Source organism: Rhineura floridana, chromosome 20 (assembly GCF_030035675.1).
Source record: "Rhineura floridana isolate rRhiFlo1 chromosome 20, rRhiFlo1.hap2, whole genome shotgun sequence".
NCBI classification, from domain to species: Eukaryota; Metazoa; Chordata; class Lepidosauria; order Squamata; family Rhineuridae; genus Rhineura; species Rhineura floridana.
The window spans coordinates 16,859,771-16,881,871 of NC_084499.1; the positions used below are offsets into that span (position 1 = coordinate 16,859,771).

The 22,101-nt window shown below is 48.8% G+C and overlaps 2 protein-coding genes across 3 annotated transcripts; one reads left to right on the forward strand and one right to left on the reverse strand.

Annotated features, from left to right (window-relative positions):
- The first annotated feature begins 26 nt into the window (after nt 1-26).
- On the forward strand, nt 27-14,144 carry PRPF4 (pre-mRNA processing factor 4). Of its 2 annotated transcripts, none has more exons than XM_061604160.1 (14): nt 27-194; nt 1,271-1,448; nt 3,066-3,252; nt 3,391-3,478; nt 4,261-4,340; nt 4,544-4,637; nt 5,138-5,232; nt 5,986-6,044; nt 7,084-7,207; nt 10,598-10,687; nt 11,300-11,422; nt 11,976-12,083; nt 12,475-12,593; nt 13,479-14,144. In XM_061604160.1, exons 1-14 carry the CDS (start codon nt 171-173, stop codon nt 13,670-13,672), a joined length of 1,563 nt encoding a protein of 520 aa, XP_061460144.1. In that variant the 5' UTR covers nt 27-170; the 3' UTR covers nt 13,673-14,144. The 2 variants fall into 2 exon arrangements, with proteins under 2 accessions (XP_061460144.1, XP_061460143.1); XM_061604159.1 differs by having other exon boundaries at nt 28-203.
- Nucleotides 14,145-14,682: 538 nt separating this feature from the next.
- On the reverse strand, nt 14,683-19,869 carry RNF183 (ring finger protein 183). Its single transcript, XM_061604165.1, has 2 exons — nt 19,558-19,869; nt 14,683-18,046 (listed from the first exon to the last, which is right to left on the reverse strand). The coding sequence occupies exons 1-2, from the start codon at nt 19,558-19,560 to the stop codon at nt 17,414-17,416; spliced, it is 636 nt and encodes a 211-aa protein (XP_061460149.1). The 5' UTR covers nt 19,561-19,869; the 3' UTR covers nt 14,683-17,413.
- Nucleotides 19,870-22,101: the final 2,232 nt, after the last annotated feature.

The following is a 22,101-nucleotide window of genomic DNA, read 5'->3' on the forward strand; positions in this document are numbered from 1 at the left end:
TAACCACAGAGTTCCGAAGAGGCTAGAGTGGCCCAGCCCCCGGCTGCAAAGGAATGGAAAGACGCCATTGGCTGTGAAGCTCCTCGGGCCGCCTGAGCGCCGGAAGTGATTGCGAGGAGCCCGTGTGGTGGCTTCTTTTTCAGGCTGAGGAAGGGCCCGCGGAGAGCGTTATGGCTGCGTCGCGGGTCGTCGCGGTGAATAAGGCAGGGAAAGCGAGACTGGGTTGTAAGGGGGGATTGACGGGATTTTTTTAAAAAAAAGCATATTAATGAAAATAAAGCGAGGGATTGCTTTAGATATATTATTATTAATAATAATGTAAATATTATTTTTGATATTTATTACCCGCCCTTCACCCAGAGATTCCAGGGCGAGTTACGACAATTTTAAAATACGTCATTAAAAAGCAATTAACACCAACCTAAAATCACAGATATCCACATCTACGGTCTATATGCGTTTCTTACGGTGACTAACGTAACATAAGTAGTAAAGTTTCGAAGCGTAACGAGTTGTATCCAACTCAAGAGTTAGACTCACTCAAATTAAAGAAGTTAATTAGCCCATTAATTTCAGTGGGTCTACAATTGAGTTGGATACACCACTCCTTATCGCCCTTTAGAAGGCTTGCTGAAAGAGAAAAGTTTAATTAAGTATAAGATAGCTTCCATTGGGTTGTACCCAATGTCAGTCCTACACAAAGCAGACATATCAGAACTGATGGATGTTCATAACTTCAGTATTAATTTTGGCAGTTCCACTTTGAGTTGGACGCAACCCAGTGTTTTGGCTTCAGCCACAAAAGGCGCAACGTTATGCTTTAAGGCTTAAGTGCCTCTGTTAGGTTCAAACAGGAAGGAGTCCTGTGACACTTTAAAGATGCAACCGTTTTTATTCTGGCATTGACGTCTGATGACGTGAACTGCAGTCTATGAAAGTTTATGCAGGATAAAAAATTGTTAGTCTGTATTACCTTTGTGGTGTCTGTTATGTTAGTCACAGCAATAAACATATGGGCTTTATAGCACAATCCTAACCATGTCTACTTGAAAATAAATCCTGCTTAATTCACTTTCTTCTGAGCAAATATGCATTTTTAGTTAAAATTACTGGTTTACAGGTCTAGCAACTTCTCAAAGCAGTGAATAGTAAAGCAAAGCATTTTTATTTTATATTTGAAGTTACAGCTGCGATTAGTTGTGGGCAGGTGGGGAACCGCATTTGCTCTCGTGCTCCTTCCTGTTGCTACTACCGTGTTTCCTTCTTGCAGGGGACAAAGACAAAGGCTTCAGATGAGGGGGACGCTCCTCCTGCCAAAAAGGCCCCGATTTTCTATGGAAGCCTGGAGGAGAAGGAGCGTGAGCGTCTCCTCAAAGGGGAGTCTGGACTGTTGGGCAAAGATGCCGTCAAAGCGGCTATTGAGGCTGGGAACATCAATATCACCAGCGGTAAGAGTTTGGTAGTGAACTGCCAAAGAGATGAGAGCAAAAATGTGGGGGAGGGGGAAGGAACTGGTAGGGTGTGTGTGTGTTTGTTTATAAGTAGACTTCTCTTCAGTAAATGCTGTCAGAGCATAAAGCGGCAATGCTGCAGTAGAACATTTTAAAAGCCTGTGCAAATGAAAATCCATTTACCTGGTGTTGACAGAAAACAAAGCTGGAGAGCAAGGTTTGCCTGATGCCAAGATGGAATGCCACAACCAAGAAGGCCCTGTCATTGCCCCCCTCACTTTAGAATGTGGTGAGACCTTGAGTAGGGCCTCCAAGGGCAGAAATTAATGTCTGGGGAGGGGAGTCCTACGGGAACAGGTGATCATTCAAGTAGCCTGGCAATCCATTTGGGGCTTTGTGGGTCAAAATCAGCACTTTCGGTTGAGCATGGATATGGATCAGAACCCAGTGTAACTCTTTAGCAAAATATGTTCCATATCACCAGTCCCAGCAAACAGCTATACTGCTGGGTTTACATTGACTGTAGTTTCCATACAAACTACAGCGAATTATGCTAATTGGTCCAGGAATAACTCTGGCCAGTCTATTTCTGTCCAGGAGATGCTATCATTTTATATAGCAGTTTTCAGGAGAAAGTAAGCAAGAAACATATCTCTGCCCTGAGGTGTTTACAGTCTAAATCTGGGTTGGAGTGGGGAGAAGCAAGATAATGCAGGTAAGGGAGAGTCGCAGGTAACAGCAGATCAATGTGGGTGTGCTACACTTAGGTTTCATTTGGGAAATTGCTATTAGCTAGCCCCTCTCCATTTTTCCCTCCCTGATTTCCTCTCTCAGGAGGTATTCTGGACTGTATCACTAACTGCTAGTCCCACATGCTCATAGCAGCATATCCTTACTTTCATTCTGCCTTCAGGGAAAGTGGATAGAGAAAATTTTTCTCCCACTCTCATAACCCTAGAACTTGAGGACATCTAACAAAGGTGAATATTGAAAACCCTTCTTCACACAGTGCAGAGTTGCGCTATGGAATTCGCTCCCACAAGGGGCGATGACAGCCGCCAACCTGGATGGGTAGAAAAGAAGGCTGGATAAAGGAAAATAAGGCTATCAGTGGCTACTAGCCCTGATGGATATGTTCTCCTACCACTGTCGGAGACAGTATGCTTCTGAATACCAGTTGCTCGAAGCCGCAGGAGAGGAGAGTGGTGTGCCCAGACCCTGCTTGCGGGCTACCCTTAGACGTCTGGTTGGCCACTGTGAGAACAGGATGCTGGACTTGGATGGGCTACTGGCCTGATCCAGCAGGGTTCCTCTTATGTATGGGTTTCAATTTCAAGCCACTTTGGGAGCAACTTTTGGCTGAAAACGGGTATAAAGGAAAGGATTAAGCCAAAGACTTCACAGAAAGTAGGGGTTTGACCTGGACCCTGAAGGAGCAGGGATAGGTGGCACCACATATACCAGTTACAGTTGTGCTCTACTTATGGCTTGGTCGGGGTTAAGCAAGCTGAACATAGCCCCTTACTTAATGGGGGCCTCGCTGAGATGACATACATTGCAGGAGCTTGACTGGGTTGCATTTGCTATAACTTCTAGCTTTCTTACTGTGATCAGGTGAAGTTTTTGACCTGGACGAGCACATCAGCGAGCGCCAGGCAGAAGTTCTGGCAGAGTTTGAGCGCCGGAAGCGTGCCCGGCAGATCAACGTTTCCACAGATGACTCTGAGGTCAAGGCCTGCTTACGAGCCCTCGGGGAGCCCATCACACTTTTCGGAGAGGGCCCTGCGGAAAGGAGAGAGAGGTGAAAGAGAGGGAATGGGTTTGACTCGCTCTCCCTGTCTTTTCCAGAGTGTTGGCGTGGCCTATATAAACAAAACACACAAACAAATATAAACTATATAAACAAAGACAATCTAACTTCAACTTCATTTCTCGACAGGCTACGTAATATTCTCTCAGTGGTTGGCACAGATGCACTGAAGAAGACCAAGAAAGATGATGAGAAATCCAAGAAATCAAAAGAGGAGGTAAGAAATGTAAAGTGCGTTATGAAAACAGCGATTGGTTGGCTTTATAGCAGGAGTGAGGGACCCTCGGGCCCAGAGTCCAATTGCAGCTCCCTGGGTGCTTCTGTGTTTGACCCTGGGAACTCTCCCCATGCCACAGACCCCTCTCCCAAAGCCATGTCCCCCACTAGCCTCGGTTTGCACCCTCCTTGATTGCTTTGGCCTGCCTGGAATGCATCCTTGAGCATTGATAATGCCTCTTGTTTACTTGGATGAAGGATAGATAGGTGTGGGAAACTGTGTAGAAACAACCCATTTTAGAAGTTACTTGCCTCTCAAACTCCTCCAGCTAGCTTAACGCCACTCTCTATCGATTTTCTAGCTCTGTAGATGGTTAAGTGATCTGACTAGAGAATGGCAAGTCTGCACCGGTGGGGTGTGTGTCTTCTAATAGACCTTAAAGTTTACCAGGCTTACGTTCAATATCCCTGCTTTAAAGAAAACAGAGAACTGGCCATTTGCATTCTTAATATCCTATGTCCATTATTATGGGAACTTGCTTTACTGAGTCAAAAATATTTATCCATTTAGCCTATTATCAGCTACTCTTGAGTGGCAACAGCTGTCTGGATTGTCAAATGGGAGTCTTCACAAGCAAGATTGAACCCTGGGACCTTTTGCATGCAAAGTGCATGCTTTACCACTGAGCTCTGCCCCTTCCCTTTGCTATAAAAAGCGAACCCAATATACTAGCTAAGTCTCATGAGAGATTTCTCCTCTTTTTGCTGTTTTTTTCCCCTTAGTATCAGCAAACCTGGTACCATGAAGGACCAAATACCTTGAAGACAGCTCGACTGTGGATTGCCAACTACTCCCTCCCACGGTAAGGGGCTGCCATCAGGATATCTGTTGTCCCTGGAGCAGTGGTGGTTGAAAGATGAAGGTTTCAAACCCAGGCCAAAAGGCAGATTGCGCATGGCAGAAGTATTGTCACCAAAGAAGCTGGTGGCCGATTGTGGGTAGCAAGGAAGGGCCCATTTGAACATGGGAGCGACTGGGATATATCTCTTTTGGTCCCTGTCCCAGGGCAATGAAGCGATTGGATGAAGCCCGGCTGCTCAAGGAGGTCCCCGAAGCCACGCGGACATCCCAGAAACAGGAGCTGCACAAATCTCTGAGGGTAAGTTTGGCCGTCTCTGCCACGACGAATGTTCCAGACCTGGGCTGCTGCAACCCGGAGGCACCTCCGGCATGGAGCTTCAAATGACCTTGCAGGAAAGTTGGAGCCTCTCATGCACCGCTGCTCATCTCTCCCCCATTCCCCCAGGCCACATCTCAGTGACAGCGCACACTCTTTGAATGCAGAAGGTCCCAGCTTCCATCTGCAGAATCTCTGCCTCAAGGACCCCTGATGCTAGGACTGGGAAAGACCTCTGTAGGGGAGGCTTGGAAATTAGCTGCCAGAACAGATAACACTAAACTGCATGGACCCAATGGTCTGACTCAGTGTAGAGAGAGAGAGAGAATGCTAAGATCCTGCACCTGTGGAGCCACTCAGGGGAGAGATGAGGTTTCAGCCAGACCTGGAGCTTAATCCCTTTTCTTCATCTCAGGATGGTCTCTTTTTAGTTAACCCTTTAGTTCCTCTGACAGCAAAGACTTTGTGTTCTTTTCTTTCAGTCTCTGAATAACTTCTGCAGCCAAATTGGGGATGACCGCCCCATCTCGTACTGCCACTTCAGTCCCAACTCCAAGCTTCTGGCTACAGCCTGCTGGTAAGCCTGATACTTTTCCCCCCTAATTCGTGCCCTCCCAGGCCCGCTAGTTCTCCCGTCATGTGCAGGAGAGGCTGCAAGGGCTGTTGAGGAGGAGAGCAGCCAGGGAGATTAATCCAGAAGTCATGTGCAGAAGGAGCTTTTGGAATGGGATCGAATCTGAAGGCGCCATGGCACTTTGATCCTTTTTGATACTTTCCATTGTTTTTTAGATTTGAGTTCTTGCTTGAGGAAAAAGAAGGCTCTTGCTGAAGCATTTGAGTAGAAAGTTTATTTTAAATGTTACGCAAATTTTGTTGCACAGCATGTAAAAATGCATGAAGATGGTTCTGCATTTTTCAAGATGTAGAAGGTGGTTCTGCATTTTTGACCTGTAATTACATTGTTGAATTGCATCTGTAATTAAGACTGTAATGCCATATTCTTCTGTGTGGACACCATCTCACTGAGCAAAGGAGAAAAATCTACCAACTTACTTTTGGTGCTGGAAACTATTTGGTAAGGCTGTGGCACTACGCCTGGACCCTGTGTATTGAGGTCACTTACATGATTTGAAATCACATTTCTTTTCATTGTATTTTAATACAGCAACTGTGCGTATTTTGAGATTTAATTACGGTTGATCTTTTATTATTACTCTTAGCTTTCCTGGCCTTTTTTTTTTGTAAACCAGAAGGGCAGGATAGAAAAGTTTTAAAATAAAATGCCAGGAAACGTTCCTTCCTTGTGATCTTCTGGCCTTTCCTCTCACAGGAGCGGCCTCTGCAAGTTGTGGTCGGTACCAGACTGCAATCTCATCCACAGTTTGCGAGGTATAACAACCTGTTTTTCACTAACCTCTTTCAAGTGATTGGAGCAATGATAAGGCTGGGCAGGGTTGGGAGACTGGATTCTGCGAGGCTTGTTTGTTTATTTTTTAAAAATTGTCCACCTTGGGTTTGGCTGGGGTTGGTCTTTCTCTCTGGAAGATGGCCTTGTCTCTGATAATCTTAAATTTAGAGCCATGTCCTGTAATCTGGCTCTTGTAGGCAAAGGAATACCATTGACTAAACCAGTGCTGAAGAACCCAAATGCGGCCCCATGGCCTCTCTACCTGGCCCTCGGGATTGTCTTCATATCCCTCACCGCCCCTGCTTCACACATCCTCCCCCTTGGTTGTTTTTGCCTGGTTGGAATGTGTCTTTATTTATTTATTTTAAGGCATTTATATACCGCTTTGCAAGTGGACTTCATAAAGCGGTTTACGTAAGATTATTACAGCAGCAATTCATTTTTTTTTAAATAAAACATTGTAATAAAATGGAGAAGTCAGCTGGTTTAAGAAGAGGCTGTTGTTGCTTTTTCCCACTCCCCTTAGAGCAAGATGGTTCTGCTGCAGATGCCCCTGTGGTAACAGTTGTCCTTGAACTCTGATAATGCCTGGAAGGAGGAGAGAGGGGCCATATGTGAAAGTGTGTAGCGTATTGTAAAAAGGGGGAGTTACATTTGTTTCTCTGCCCATTTTTTCCTTTGGCCCTGCCCACCACTGGCATACGGCCCTCCCCCATCCAGGCAAGCAGGAGTCATGATCGCAATTCAAGGGCGCATTCCCAGCAGGCGGAAACCCTCACAGAGGGTATGAAGCAGGGTCGGTGAGGGGTGTGGCCTGGAGAGAGTGCCGAGGGCCACATAGCGAAGCCTCAAGGGGCCTCATTTGGCTCCCAGGCCTGAGGTGCCCCACCCCTGCTTCAGCCAAATGCTGCAATTTGGAGCCCTTCCCGATCAAACAGAAATCCCGTGGAAACGGGGCAAGGCTTGGGCGGAGGAACTGGCCGGCTCTCAAACTGGCTGCCTGCCTCTTCTCTTCCTAAGGGCACAACACCAATGTTGGCGCGATCGTCTTCCACCCCAAGGCAACCATCTCTCTGGACAAGAAGGACGTCAACCTGGCTTCGTGCGCAGCCGACGGGTCCGTCAAACTCTGGAGTCTCGAAAGGCAAGTCTGGGCCCAGGGAGCCAAGGGGCCTTCCTCAAAGAATCATAGAATAGTAGAGTTGGAAGGTGCTTGTAAGGTCATCAAGTCCAGCCCCCTGTGCAGTGCAGGAATCCAAATCAAAGTATTCCTGACAGAGGGCTGTCCAGCTGCCTCTTGAAGGCCTCCAGTGTCGGAGAGCTCACTACCTCTCTAGGTCATTGGTTCCATTGTCGTATGGCTCTAACAGCTAGGAAGGTTTTCCTGATGTCCAGTCGAAATCTGGCTTCCTGCAACTTGAGCCCATTATTCCGTGTCCTGCACTCCAGAATGATTGAGAAGAGATCCCGGCCCTCCTGTGTGTGACAGCCTTTCATGTACACCTCCTTGGTTGGTTGCTGCCGCCAGGGGAAAAGCATTTAAAAGCAGCCCAGCGGATGACTTTTTTTAAAAAAAAAAAATCCCATCCCCAAAGAGTTAGTACAAGTGATCGAGGCAAGGGCTGCAGTAAACAAAGATCACATTCACACCATACATTTAAAGCATGTGGCTTCCCCCAAAGAATCCTGGGAACTGTCGTTTGTTCAGGGTGCTGGGGATTGCAGATCTGCAAGGGGTAAGCCACAGTTCCCAGGATCTTTTGTGGGGAAGCTTTAAATGTACGGTACGGATGTGATCACAGACAGTTTTTTTTTTTAAAAAATCCCCATGGTTCAGAAATATTAAACAATGTAAAATATGTTTCAGCAACATAAAACTGGACGAAGAAAATTTTTGCATAGCTACAGTACTTACAAGGGATTCTTCTGGTATACTGCTTTTTAAAAATGCCTGGCCACATAGCCGAAGACTGAAAGCCAGACCAGGAATTAAAGCTCATGGTAGCGAAGCCCTTGGGGGTGACAAACAAATGCTGTCATTAGACTACGCCTTGATCTTTGTGTGACCCCAATAGGGAGCCAGTCCAGTGACCCCATTAGAGCGTAGGAAAGTGCCCCACACCAAAGTCAGCCTGTTGATCCATCTAGGTTGGTATTATCTACCCCAGTGGTTCCCAAACTTTTGTTCCCCCACAGACCACTCAAAAATTGCTGAGGGTCTTGGCAGGCTACTCAGAGATTTTTTCTGCCTGTTGCAGCAATTGTAGTGCACTGTGCTAGATACTGTGTGGTTTTTAATTGTATGTTTTTGCTTCTTTCTTATCTTGCATACAATACGGTAAAATACAATATAGAGAAATAAAAAGAAGGCAATAAAAAACAATTTAAAAATCAAGATGAATATTTAATGCAGGCGCACCATGGACCACCTGAATGAAGTTCACAAGCCACTGGTCGTCCACGGACCACATTTTGGGAGTCCCTGGTCTACACGATGGTGACCAGGACCAGCTCTGCAAGGTCTCTGGGAGGAATCTCTCCCAGCCCTACCTGGAGACACCAGGGTTGAATCTGGGACTTTCCCCCATGCCGAGGGTGTGTTCTGTACCCCTGAGCTATGAACCTGTTGCCCTGAATTCATGCAACAGCTTGCCTCCAATAATAAGGTTTCATGGGCTCTCTTCTCCCCACATTGTCGGGGTGGGGGATGCCTCTGAGTGCCAGTTGCTGGGAATTGCAAGTGGGGCAAGCGCTGCTGTTGAACTTGGGTCCTGCTTGCGGGCTTCCCATTGGGGCATCTGGTTGGCCACTGGGAGAACAGGATGCTGGACTAGATGGGCCACTGACCTGATTCATCAGCCAGGCTCTTCTTAAGTTCTCACAGCAGAGGTTCCTTTTCTGTGTTGCTATGTTGCCATGAAATGTTTCTAGCAGATGTGGGAAACCTTTGACCCTACAACTCCCATCCTCCCTGCTTGTTGGCCGTGCTTGCTGGGACAGATGGGAGTCGTAGTTTGGCAACCTCTGGAGGGCCCAAGCTTCCCCACACCGGCTTTATAGAGATGAATGTTTGCTTGATTTATTGGCTGTATCCCCACGGTGCAAATTGTGGGGCAGAGGATTCTCGGCTCTCTCCAAATATTCCTCCTGTGCCCCAGTGTTAGTACCCATCTTGTCTTGATCAAGTTTTCTGGCCGTCTCTCCTTGCTGTGTCCCATAGTCCCCTGTCAGTGGCACCCAAAGAGACCAAGGCTGGGTTTGTGGGTTTTTCCAAGAGACAAAGCCCTGTGACTCTTGGGGAAAAGCAGCTGGCTTGTCAGTGGCTCATCCAAGGAAGCACATAGAAAGAGCCAACTTGTCTTTAATTGGGCCTCGGGGGGAAAAGGCTTATTTCTGTCTGATACTGTTGCTGTGGGCAGAAGCTTCAGTGACAGTAAATCCACCCCTCCTCCTTTCAATCTTGGTTGACTGTGAGATGGTGCCTGCCTACACACCATACGTTTAAAGCATGTTGCTTCCCGCAAAGAATCCTGGGAATTGTAGTCTAAGGGTGCTGAGGATTGTAGCTCTTTGAGGGGTAAGCTACAGTTCCCAGAATTTGGGAAATGTTCTTTGAATGGATGGTGTGGGTGTAACTCAATCTTTGACTATATATGCGCCGCATATTTAAAGCACATTACTTCCCCCAAAGAATCCTGGGAACTGTAGTTTACCCTTCCCGGAGCTCCAAATCCCATCGCCCTTAACAAACAACAGTTCCCAGGATTCTTTGGGGGGGAAGCAATGTGCTTCCAGTATATGGTGTACATAGCCTAAATCACCTCTCCATCCGTAGAACTGGGCTCCCCCTCCCCGTTGCAGCTGGGCTCTAGACCCTCTTTTGCAGCAGCGGGGAACCTCCATCCTGCAGGCCTAATTAGACCTGACAGCGGTCTGAATTCGGTCTGTAAGGCCGTTTCCCCCCCCAAACCCACCCACTTCACACCTGATGTCATATATGATGTCAGGTCTGAAGAGCAGATGAACACATGGCTGCAAAGGAACAATCGAGAGCCTGAGCTTGTGCTCCCAGCCGTTCTGTGGCCACTCGGGCTTGTATTTGGCACCTTTTAAATTTGGCACAGACAGCAACCCCTGCTGGGATTGGTTCCACTCTGGCGCTCTCTGAGCCCCTGCAGCTTCTGTAAACCATTCTCCCTTTTGGGCAGCCTTTCAGGAGCTACATGCCATTGGTGGGCAGGTCCAGAAGCAAAAGAGGGCAGAGCAACACATGCATATGTCACCTTCGGACAGAATCATAGAATAGTAGAGTTGGAAGGGGCCTATAAGGCCATCAAGTCCAACCCCCTGCTTAATGCAGGAATCCAAATCAAAGGCTAGTTTCTGCACACCACTCACCTCTCTCTGCCCTCCATCTGGCCAAGTGGATCCACCCACAAATCTTCTGTATTTGTTTGCCATGTTATTTCAGGCTCTTGTGGGGGAGGAAGCACTCTCAGTAATCCGCAGCGTGCCATCATTGTATTTCTTTCAGTGACGAACCGGTGGCCGACATCGAGGGGCACATGGTGCGAGTGGCCCGGGTGGCGTGGCATCCCTCTGGCAGATTTCTGGGCACCACCTGGTAAGTTGGGGTGGGCAATCTGCACAGCCCAAATGCTGCCTGCGGCACCTGGCCTAATTTCATGTTGGGTGGCGTGGAGGGGGAAAACAGAGGGCGTGGCAGAGAGAGAGGGAGAAAAGGGAGTGACGGAGAGAGAGAAAATGGGGTGCCCATCACCACCAGTGCCCCTGCAATGGATTCCCTTCAAAGGAATGCTGCCCTTGACAGAACCCCCTCCCCCCAATCCCAGGTATTTCTAACACAAGAATAAGAAGTAGTTAGAATGGAATGAGAGGAAGAGGAAGCTGGGGACAAAGATCTCAATCCTCTCCTTCCCATTTTCTGGCTTGCAGGAGACCATTGCAAATTACTTTGATAACCGAGCAGGGAATTGAGTATTGATGCCTTGTGTCCTAACTACACATCTGCCTGCTTTGGTAGGCTGATCTTCTAAATGCCACACTAAATACCAACCCAGCTTAGGTGAAATTCAGAGAGTCCCAGCTGTTAACCTCAAGCTTCGATTAGGGATCAAGAGAGACAAGACAATCTAGGCACTGCACCCACTTGAAATTCTGAAAACCTGCCAGGGCCTTATGAGCTCTAAAGTGTCTTTGTTTCCTTTTCCTGCAGCTACGACCACTCTTGGCGCTTGTGGGACTTGGAGGCTCAGGAGGAGATTCTGCACCAGGAGGGGCACAGCAAAGGAGTCTACGACATTGCCTTCCATGTCGATGGCTCCCTTTCTGGCACCGGGTAAATCTGCGTGTGCACACATCCTTACGTTCCAGAGGGTCATTTTGACGAAGTATCATGCAGCCACCCAGTAATAATGCTTGCTCTTGTCAGTTCTGAAACTCCAGAAGAGAAACGTTTGGGATCCTTCTTTTAGAAGACCATACCCAAGTTTTTAGTTCTGGAGTGAAATCACAGGATGGGAATTCCAATGGAGAAGGGCCATAACTCCATGTTAGAGAGTCTGCTTCGCATGTTCATCAGGCATTCGACATTGCTAAACGTGATTTGCTCAGATCTGGATTCCACTTGAGAAACCTTACATCCGAGCTGCCATGACAGAACCTTGCAGGCACAAGCCGCATCACAGTAAAAGTTTTGCTCTGATTTTAGCAACCATGGTTCAGCAAAGTCTCTTTGCCTGCTATTGAATGGTGTTAGGAGACGCCCAGCTGATGGGAAAACTGAAGAGCAGAAAAGGCCAACAGCAGCCTTCAATGGAGGTGCCTCTTATTCAAATGGGAGTGCTGGGAGGTTTGTGTGGGCGTCTTTGACATCTTTCTGTTTCTTTCAGAGGCCTCGATGCATTTGGCCGCGTGTGGGACCTTCGCACGGGGCGTTGCATCATGTTTCTGGAGGGTCACCTCAAGGAGATCTATGGGATCAACTTTTCCCCAAATGGGTAAGAGCTAATTTGCCATCCCTGGGTGGAGTGTAGGTATTAATAGTAACACACATAGGATTGTATTCAACCAAATTCCGCTCAGAGTGACCCATAAAAATGAATGGACCGAAGTTTAGGTTGCACACACACCGTATATTTAAAGCACATGACTTCCCCCTAAAGAATCTGGGGAACTGTAGTTTACCTCTCACAGAGCTACAGTTCCCAGCACCCTCAACAAACCATGGGTCCCAGGATTCTTTTTGGGGAAATAATGTGCTTTAAATGTATGGTGCGTGTATGCAGCCTATTAATTTCAGTGGGTCTGCTCTGAATAGGACTGGCGTTGGATACAACCCCTTGTGCGAAAAAGGGAAAAAGTTTTATTTCTTCCTGTCCTGTTTCGTAGGTACCACATTGCCACCGGCAGCGGCGACAACACCTGCAAAGTCTGGGACCTCCGCCAGAGGAGGTGCATCTACACCATCCCTGCCCACCAGAACCTGGTGACCAGCGTGAAGTTTGAACGTAAGTCTCCGCAGCTGCCAGGTCCTTTTGGCAGTAACCTGGTTTGAAAAGTACTGTGACAATCCACCGCAGCAGCGAGCGTTTGTGCTTTGTCATGGGGCAGAAGTGCAGCCCATTGCTCCTACTGGCTGCTCCGCCCATCCATCCGTTGTTTCTGTGTCCACACGATTGGAGGGAAACGTACCCGTCAGGGCTGCGATACTGACAGCCCCGCCAGGAACATCAGAGAAGTTGCAGGGGGGCTTGGCACTGGGATTCGGAAGGGCGGACATAAGAAGAGCCCTTCCACAGGGGTGGGAAACCTCTGGCCCAAGGGCCAGATGTGGCCCTCCAGGCTTCTCTGTATGGCCCTCAGGACTCCTGTCAGGCTGCATCCCTCACTGGCCCTCCTTCACATACTTGAGTGCTTTTGGCTCAATGCCTCTTGCTTGCCTAGATGGAGGATAGACAGGGTGCATTTGAGTGTGTGTAGGAACTACCCTCCTGTACGAAAGTACAGCCCACTTTTGGCTCTGGCCCCACCCACCAGTGATTGCTGGCCCCCAGATGATTTCCCAAAAGGGCATGTGGCCCTCAGTCTGAAGACGGTTCTCTGCCCCTGGCCCACGTGATCCCCCACCTCACGCCCCTCTTCCTGCATCCTTCCTTTTCCCCATTTAAATTTTGTTCCAGGGAAGGGAAGGGACTGGCGATCTGGTGCCCTCCCAGGGGTCGTTAAACTACGACTCCCATCAGCCCTGGCCAGCACAACCGATGGTCAAGGGCAATGGGAACTGTAGTCTTAACAATAGCTGTAGGGCTACCGGAGTTCCCCAGCCCTGCTGTGTGTGTGAATCTCCTGCACCTCCTTGCTTCACCGTTTTCTTCCTCTCCCTCTCCACCCAGCAAATCATGGCAACTTCTTGCTCACCGGAGCCTATGATAACACAGCAAAGGTCTGGACGCACCCAGGCTGGTCCCCCCTGAAAACCTTGGCGGGCCACGAGGGCAAAGTCATGGGCTTGGATATCTCCCTGGACGGGCAGCTGATCGCAACGTGCTCTTACGACAGGACCTTCAAGCTTTGGATGGCGGAGTAGGTGGGGCGCTTCCTCCCAGACTGGCCCTTCCCAGCTCCTGTAGCTAAGGAAGACAGCCTGGTGTCAACCCCCTGGGGTTCACCAGGGGGCAGCGGTGCCCAAACGTATTGGCCTCTCTATGCATCCTGGTCAGGCCAAGCTGTGTTTGTGAAAGCGTTCCCCTGAGGGTTTTGTTTTATTGCTGTACTCTCTTCCCTTCCCTGTGGACTGGGCTTGGATCCCTTTGGCTCCAGGCTACCTCAACTGAGGGGAAAGCCTTCTCGGAAGGCTTGCCTGTATGGCAGAGACTGGGGTTCCTTGGCTTGCATTGATCTGACCGTTGGGAGCCCTGACGGTGCCAAGAGAGAGCTGGCAGGGTGGGTTGCTCTTGTCATTGTGGGGATCAAGGCCCCTTCTCACATGGACCAAGACCTTTTTTCAAACACGCACCCGCACGTACAACAACAGCATTAAAGCGGAGTTGCTGCTTGAATTGCAAAGCCTCCGCCGGTTGTCTTTTTGACACGTCTCCTCTTGGGGCCGCTGCAAACCCAGGCAGCCTTCTGTTGTTCCCTGCTACCTCAGTGCTCAGCTTCCTCGCTCTTGCTGCTATGTCCATCGAATCATCGCTCCAGAAAGGCTCCTTGCAAATAGTTGTTCGCCATGGCCTGGAGAACCTCAGGCTCGTAAGCCAAGTGCGGCCCTCCAAGCTCCTCTTTCTGGCCCTCGGAACTCTTCCCCCGGCCGCACACCCCCTCGCCAACCTTCTTGAATGTTTGTGCACTGGCAGGAATGTGTCCCTTGGACTCTGATCAGGCCTCTTGCTTGTCTGGATGGAGGACAGAGAAAGGGGGTGGGAGTGTGTGTGTAAAAATTAGCCTACGGTACCGAGATTAAATTTAGAGTCATTTCTCTGCCCACATCTGTCTCTGGCCCTGCTCAGGCTGAAAAAGCCACCACCATCCACTTGAGCGTTTCCTTGTATGGAAAGGCACTACAACCCTCACCTTCACCAGCTCCACAATGTCATTTCTTGTTACCTCATATTCCCAGTCCAGCATTTATTTTTATCTATATAGATAGATAGATAAATCTCACTTGAGCCTATTGGGGGGACAGGGCGGTGTGTTGGTGCTCTGTGTGTGGCTGGCCCACGATGCTCTCATGCAACCTTCAGGGGTCTTGGTGACTGGAGTGGAAGAGAAACTGTAGATGTGATATGGCAGCCACCAATTCTGGTCTCTTAGATCCCTCCACGTAACTCAGCAGTGGGCAAATTGCATCCCTAAGCCTAATTTTATGTGGGTAGCGAGGGGAGAGGATGGGTGAGAGAGAGAGAAAAGGGGATTGCAAAGAGTGTGCGGGGCCACTGGCTCCTGCCAGATGCCCCCCCCAGCAGCAGAGGTGAAGGTTCTTTGGCCTTCCAGATGTTGCTGAACTACAACTCCCATCAGCCCCAGCAAGCACAGCCAATGACCAGAGGTGATGGGAGCTGTAGTTCAGCAACATCTGGAGGGCTAACGGTTCCCCACGGCTGCCCCAGAGAATGCAAGCACTTGATGGGGGGAAGGGTTCAAATCCATGTACAAGGAGGGCTTTTCTCGTCAACAAACCCAGCACCCTCATACTACATATTAAAATAGTGCTATGCTGTCCTCGCAAACATGATAATCTGACACATCAAACGTACAACCAGGCGTGCGCATTTGGCCTGAGAGAAGTCATGTAGCTATGACGGCAAAACATAAAACAGTCCTTGGACTTTGTGCTTTGTTGTAAGGATTGTACGTGCTGGATGATCACATTTATGGGCAATATAGCCCCCTAATGCAGTGATTGGGAAACCTGTGTCCCCGTCCCCAGATGTCACTGGGCTCCTGTCCAGCAGATACTGGTGTTGGCCATATTTGCTGGAGCTGTTAGAAGTTGGAAGGCATCAGATTCTAACAGATTGCTTTGGACTTGTGTCCTGTTCCAGTTTGCAGGCGCAGTAACAGTCTGTGTGGCCTGTTCTGTGCATAAAAATACTTGTCTTCCCCCCACACCTTGGCAGCATTGAGCTGCACAAATTAGCTTGGATCGCAAGTACACCTCGGTCAGGATCTGCTCAATCCACCTCTTTGCAAGACTCAGTTTGCACCCACAACTGGGTCCTCTTCCTGGGAGGAAACGAGGCCTAATGACAAGCCATTTCCACTGCCGTCCTTCTTGTGTCATTGCTGAGACACAAAAAAGACTGTTCAGTAACAGGAGGTTGTTCTAGCTGTGTATATATCCCTTTATTTGAATTTAAACGCACTCTGGAACTGGAGGGGGGGGACCCCTTCCTGAATGTTCCACCCCTAGCAGAAAGCAAGCCTTAAAGCAGAGGGGGCTAATGTGTGGCCCTCCAACTGTTGCTGGACTACAGCTCCCATCATCCCTAGCCATTGGCCATGAGGGCTGAGGCCAATGGGAGCTGGAGGATCACCTCCCCCCCACACTGCCTGCCCAGGACAGCCCGTCTGCTGGCCACAAAAAACCTCAGAGCCAAACTACCAGTGACATGCAATATGTCTTTGCATCTAAACAGCAGGTTTTTTTTGTTTTTTTAAAAAATGCAAATTGCAGGTGGAGGAGAGAGAATTCTTGGGATGGAAGGAAAATTGACTCTTCCCTCTGCTGCCTCCTGAGAAATAGCCTTCCTCTGAAGGTGCAATCTGCATTGGAGGGGGGTAATAGGGGATTTCCCCCCAAGCAAATACTGCCTTTAGGGGGGATTTTCCTCATGGACAGGAAAGGGTTACATTCCTCCTGCCTGCCCCCCAAGTGATGCAATTTGATTTTTAAAAGCAACAAAGCACTGCAGTTTAGATGCAAAAACTGCATTTAATCTTGTGTGCGTTTGGCCTCAAAACCACCAAGGGGCGGAAATCCTTCTGGTAGGCCCTGCCAGTGTCTTTTCAAGCACTGCAAATGAGCTGGCCTCGTTTAGGAAAAACGACATTTGGCTTCATCTGTATAATGTGAGCTTCCCGAGGGCAACAACTGAGTCTGGTCTCCCAGAGAGAGGAAGGCAAAAGCCGTAGCCTTTCTGGTTCACAGCTTCAGCATTGCAGTAGACTGTTCCCTGGCTGTCGAGTGCTCACTGTTGGCTGTGGCAGAGGCTTTTGGCACAGAGGAAGATGCCGGTTCAGCTCCACCTCTCCTGTTTGTTTCTCTTTACTCACTCAGCCAAATTCAGAAGTGGAGAGTTGCACTCTCCACTGACGGAGGTGTTATACTTTTGAATATATGGAAACCGCAGGAGGGGAGAGTGCTGTTGCACTCAGGTCCTGCTTGTGGACTTCCCATAATGGGCATCTGGTTGGCCACTGTGAGAGCAGGATGCTGGACTGGATGGGCCCCCTTTGGCCTCATACAGCAGGCTCATCTTAGATTCTTATGGTGTCCCTCCTGCCCACCCTGAATATAGGGACTCTGTGTCCTCCTTGTCCACATCCCTATTTAAAAGTCTGCAAGTAACTCTCAAGTTCACACTTCAGACCAGGGACAGCCCAATCCATTATGTTGCCTGGGGCGAAGATGTACCAAAATTGACCAGACTGGTGACGGCATAAAATCTTCCAGGGCACTTGAAGGCAGCAAGCTGGCTTCGGAAACGCAGGGCAGGCTGAGTGGCTCATACAGATCTGTCCTCCCGACACTTTGATGTCACTCCCTGGCCACCACCCCTCCCAGCATCGGCCGCCGCACTCTACCTAACGATAGGGCCAGCCCCTGTCACCCCCACCCCCAGAAGAACTGCCTGGTCCAGAAGGTGGAGAAGATGAGTAACAAAGACACGCTTAAGATGACGGCCATCAGGTAGGTGAAAATACGAAGTTGGGGGTTGCAGCCGTGGAGCCAGAGCCGGGAGCGGTTGGGCAGTGTGGTAGTGGTGGTGGTGGCGGTCGCTGGGCGGACGGGCTCACGGTAGCTCTCGAGGCTGGGGTCTGTCACCGGGCCCAAGTCGAGGGTGTAGACCCTGGGCTGGCGCAGGAAGTACCTGCTCTTGCACTGCTCCTTCAGGCACAGCTGCCGACCTTCCAGGACGATGTGTTTGGGCTCCAAATGCAGCCGGCGCAAGACAGCATCGTCGGTGGGCAACTCGGTGACCGGCTGGTCAGAGGGAAGGACGGTAGGCTGGCGGCAGAGCGGGCACTGCAGGCGGTTCTGGGCGGGGGACACCAGGCTGAGGTGAGCCAGGCACTCGATGCAGAAGGAGTGTTGGCAGTGGAGGACCTTGGGGGTGCGGAAGGTGTTGTCGTAAGGGTTCCAGCAGACGGGGCAATCGGCTGCCAGTCCTTGGCTCTGCTTCTCAGCCATGTTGCGGTTGGGGGGGGGGGACCCAGCCTGCGGCAAAGCCTTTGCTACCTGGGGGACCCAGAAAAAGCAGGAGGTGGCTCAGCACATTTTTGTGCATACGGCACCATCACTGTACCATACACTTACAGCACAAGTCAATGAAAAGAGAGGTCCTTGGCCCAGAGCACGTGCAATATGAAGTTTGGCAGGGAATGAACTCTTACAGTTGGAAAGAGACATAGGCCTCCACATCCGCAATATACATTTAAAGCTCTGCTATCCACTTTAGCAATCATGGCTCCCCCTCCAAAAAAAAAAATTCTGGGTACTGTCGTTCGTTAAGGGCACTCTCAGAGGGCAATTCCCAGAGTTGGTTTAATAATCAACCCCTCTTTCCAGGGAACTCGGAGTTGTAGCTCTGCGAGGAGAAGAGGGGTTTCCAAACTACAGTTCCCAGAATGCTTTGGGGGAAGTCATGACTCTGAAGTGGTATGATACTGCTTTAAATGTATAGTGCAGCGGGGGGCCACATACTGCAAGGCTGGCAAGGATAAATGTCATCTACTACTCTTTGGTCTGAAGGTCTCGTTGCCCTTTCTACATTTGCACGCATGGCTTATAATCGTCAATCTCATTTAGATACCGTTTGGGCATACGGATTATTCTCTGGTGGGTCCTGTTCTCCTGGCATCTGGGAGGCTACATCTGTACCATGTTTGAGATGCTTTACTGAGAAAGTATGTTTTTTGTCTAGACATTTCACCATGTTTTATAACCCTGGAGGGTTTTTTGTTGTTACTACTTTACCTGCTATTTGTATTATTTTTATTTATGTGCTTTAGAGCGTTTGACTCCCGTTTGTAAATGGCTTTGAAATATTTTTAATATCCAATAAATAAAATAGTTGGGCATAGAATTTGGGTATAGATTTTCACTTTAAAAAGCAGTAACAATGGCATGTTTCTAGCCCCTATGGTTTTGAAAACTTGTTTGTGTCACGGATTTCACAAGAAGCTTGGGTCAATCTATATGATTCTTCCCTCCCCGTTCCCCTGACTATCCTAAAGTCACCAAGTAATCTTTGCACCAGAGTGGGGATTTGAATGTGGCTCTGGCCAGTCCTAATCCAACACACTCTAAGCCAGGAGTAGCCAATGCTATGCTGTCTGGCTCTTTTGGACTACAACTCCCATCATGCAACTTTCCTCAGGACCATACGCACAAGCCCGTTGAATGCTCTTAAGGCTGCACTCCTGCAGGTGCTGACTTGGAAGTAAGCCCCACAGAACTTCAGAGGGAGCATGCATGGGACTATGCAATATAGCCATGGCTTCACCAGGAGTGCTGCTGCCCGTCTGTGCAGACAGTACTGAGCTAGGTGGACCAATGCTCTGCTATATAGTCAGAGCATTGGTCCACCTAGCTCAGTACTGTCTAAGCATGGCCATGCTGGCTGGGGCTGATGGGAGCTGTAGTTCAAAAAAGTAACTTTTCCAAGCTCTGCTATAGTATAAAAGCAGCTTTGTTCTCCACCCACCCACCCCCTGCAAAAACTAACAGCACACCAAAAAAAGACTTACCATGCAAAGTAGGAGATGCAGGTGCTATGGCCTCAATAGGGTTCAAACGAGGAGCACCGTTGTTTTGCACACCTGCAGGAAGTGAGTAGCACACCTTGCCAGCTGCTGCTCCATTCTTTTTCTTTTTTACGAGGGAAAGCAAGGGCAGGTTGCAGCCGGATGCGAGCTGGTCCAAGGCAGAGAGGAAGACCGCAAGGGCAGGGAGCGTATCCAGAAAGACGCTTCCTTCGCCCGCACTGCTGCATCGAGGGTGTTTGCTCTTCTCCCATTCTCAGGGGACTTTGTCCCTTATGATGGAGAGCTCAGCATTTCCCTCCGTCAGGTTGGTAGGCAGCTGTTGTTTACTACCAGGACCAGCCAGTCAAGGAGAGAGAACGAGGGGGGGGGAGGAGGTGAGGCGCAAGCTGCCTTGGCGATCAGGAAGGCCCTACCTTGCCCAAGGTGACCTCCTCCAAGGGATGGGTGAGAAATTCGATCCAGTTTGCATTTCAAGAATTATCATCATCATCATCATCTTTATTTATACCCCACCCTTTTTCCAAAACTGGAACTCAGGGCAGCTTACAACTAAAAAAGGGTACATATAATTTGGACATATAAAAATCTACATTTAAAACAGAATTATTTTAAGGCTCTATCCAATTTGCACTTTCCGAAACAATCTGAGAACTGAAATGCATCCTTCAGGATTCGCACTTATTCGAACGTTGCAGTGCAGTTCGCCAAGTGAACAACGTTTACAAAAATGCATGTGTTAGGGGGAAAGTGCATCACAATGGACATACGAGTGAAAATGACGTGCAAATATGCATTCTGTTTGATGAGAAACGGCTTGCAAGAGTGCAGACGTTCGTCAAAACTGGCCACAAAAATGTGTTTGTCCGGAGAACTTCGCACTAAAATGCTGGGGAATTCTCATGACGATTTTCACAAATTGCTGCAGAAATGTGGAGAGATGAATTTAACGGAGAAAACCGAAGCTGACCGCTACCGCCGTTGCTTTTGGGGTTGCTTGCTTTGGGAACATTGGAGAATTAATAAGCCTTCTGTACATGCTCCAGGATACTTTGCCCTAAAATCCCAGCACAATTCTCAGAGAAATGCTGCTGCCTGAGGTCAAGGACAAGATGGTATCCGCCCCCAACCCCCAATCTGCAGTTCTATGTACTGAAGCCAACTGGACATGGAGCTGAATCTTATTTCTGCGGTGGTGATGACTCAGCATCACCCTACCACACCTGAAGGCAGCAGCCTAACTTAAGGCAGGGATGGGGAGCCTCAGGCCCCTGAGGGCTAAATGCGGCCCTCCAGGCCACTCTACCTGGCCCTCGGGACTCTCCTCAGGTTGCACACCCTCCTGAGCCACGCCTCTCACCAACCCTGTTTTCCATCCGTCTTCAGGTGTTTTTGCCTGGCTTTGAGCTCTGAGAATGATTCTTCCTTGCTTGGATGAAGGACAGAGAGGGATGTCACTGGATGCATATCCTGATGCGTATCAAAGCATTTAATGCTTTGTCCAGTTTTGCATCCGGCCCTGGCCACCACTAGCATGTGGCCCCCAGAGGGCTGGCCAGAAGAGAAAAGAGCATCTGCTTTGCACGCAGAAGGTCCCAGCTACAATTGCTGGCATCTCCATGTTGAGCCAGGAGAGACCCCAGTCTGAAACCCAGGAGAGCAGCTGCCAGTCAGTGTAGACAATATGGAGCTAGATGGGCCAACGGCACGACTCTGTAGAAGGCAAGGTATTTTTCAGCTAATCGTTGTGTGTCCAAATGGAACCCCAGTCCTAGCTTTTGGACACCCAGTGGACACAAACAGAGTGACAAAATTTAATCAGTGAACCAAGAACACAAATTCATATGGGAAGCCACTGACTAGAGGTATGCATGTTTTGTGAAATTGAATAGAAACAGTAGAACATGGGGGCACATTACACAATAATTTTTTAGGCTTATTACAAACCACCAGTCTTTCTAGAGAAACTGAACAAAATCTCTCCCCCCATACACTGTGATGTGTGGTTTTCTGTATCTTCGTTTTTTGGCTTGGGTAAGAATTCTGCTACAAGAAGGCATGGATCATAATTTGTATTTGCTGGTGGGTGGGCAGGTTAGTAAGAATTATGCTATTTTGACCTGTGGACATGATTCCAAAGAGAATTGGGCTTACACTCACACCGAACACATTTGCCCTTTTATACAACCGAAAATAATCAGATTAGGCATTGACACGGACAAAAAAAATAGCAATGTTTCATTGATGCTAGAAAGGTTTGCACTGATCCAGCTTGTTCAGGATTGCACCCTCCCGTCCTCAACTCCTTGGAGACTTTCTCCCATGTGCCTTATTAAAAAAAAAAGTTAAGGTTAATCTGAGGGCTCCTAGAGTAGGTTGGCCTGACGCGTTTCCACCTTTTGGTTGTCTTCATTGGCCAAATGAGCGAAATCCAATTTTTATTTATTTATAAGCATATTTGTATACTGCTATTTCACACACAAAAACAAAACACAGTAAAAACAAAGGTCAACTACTGAAAAATGGCTT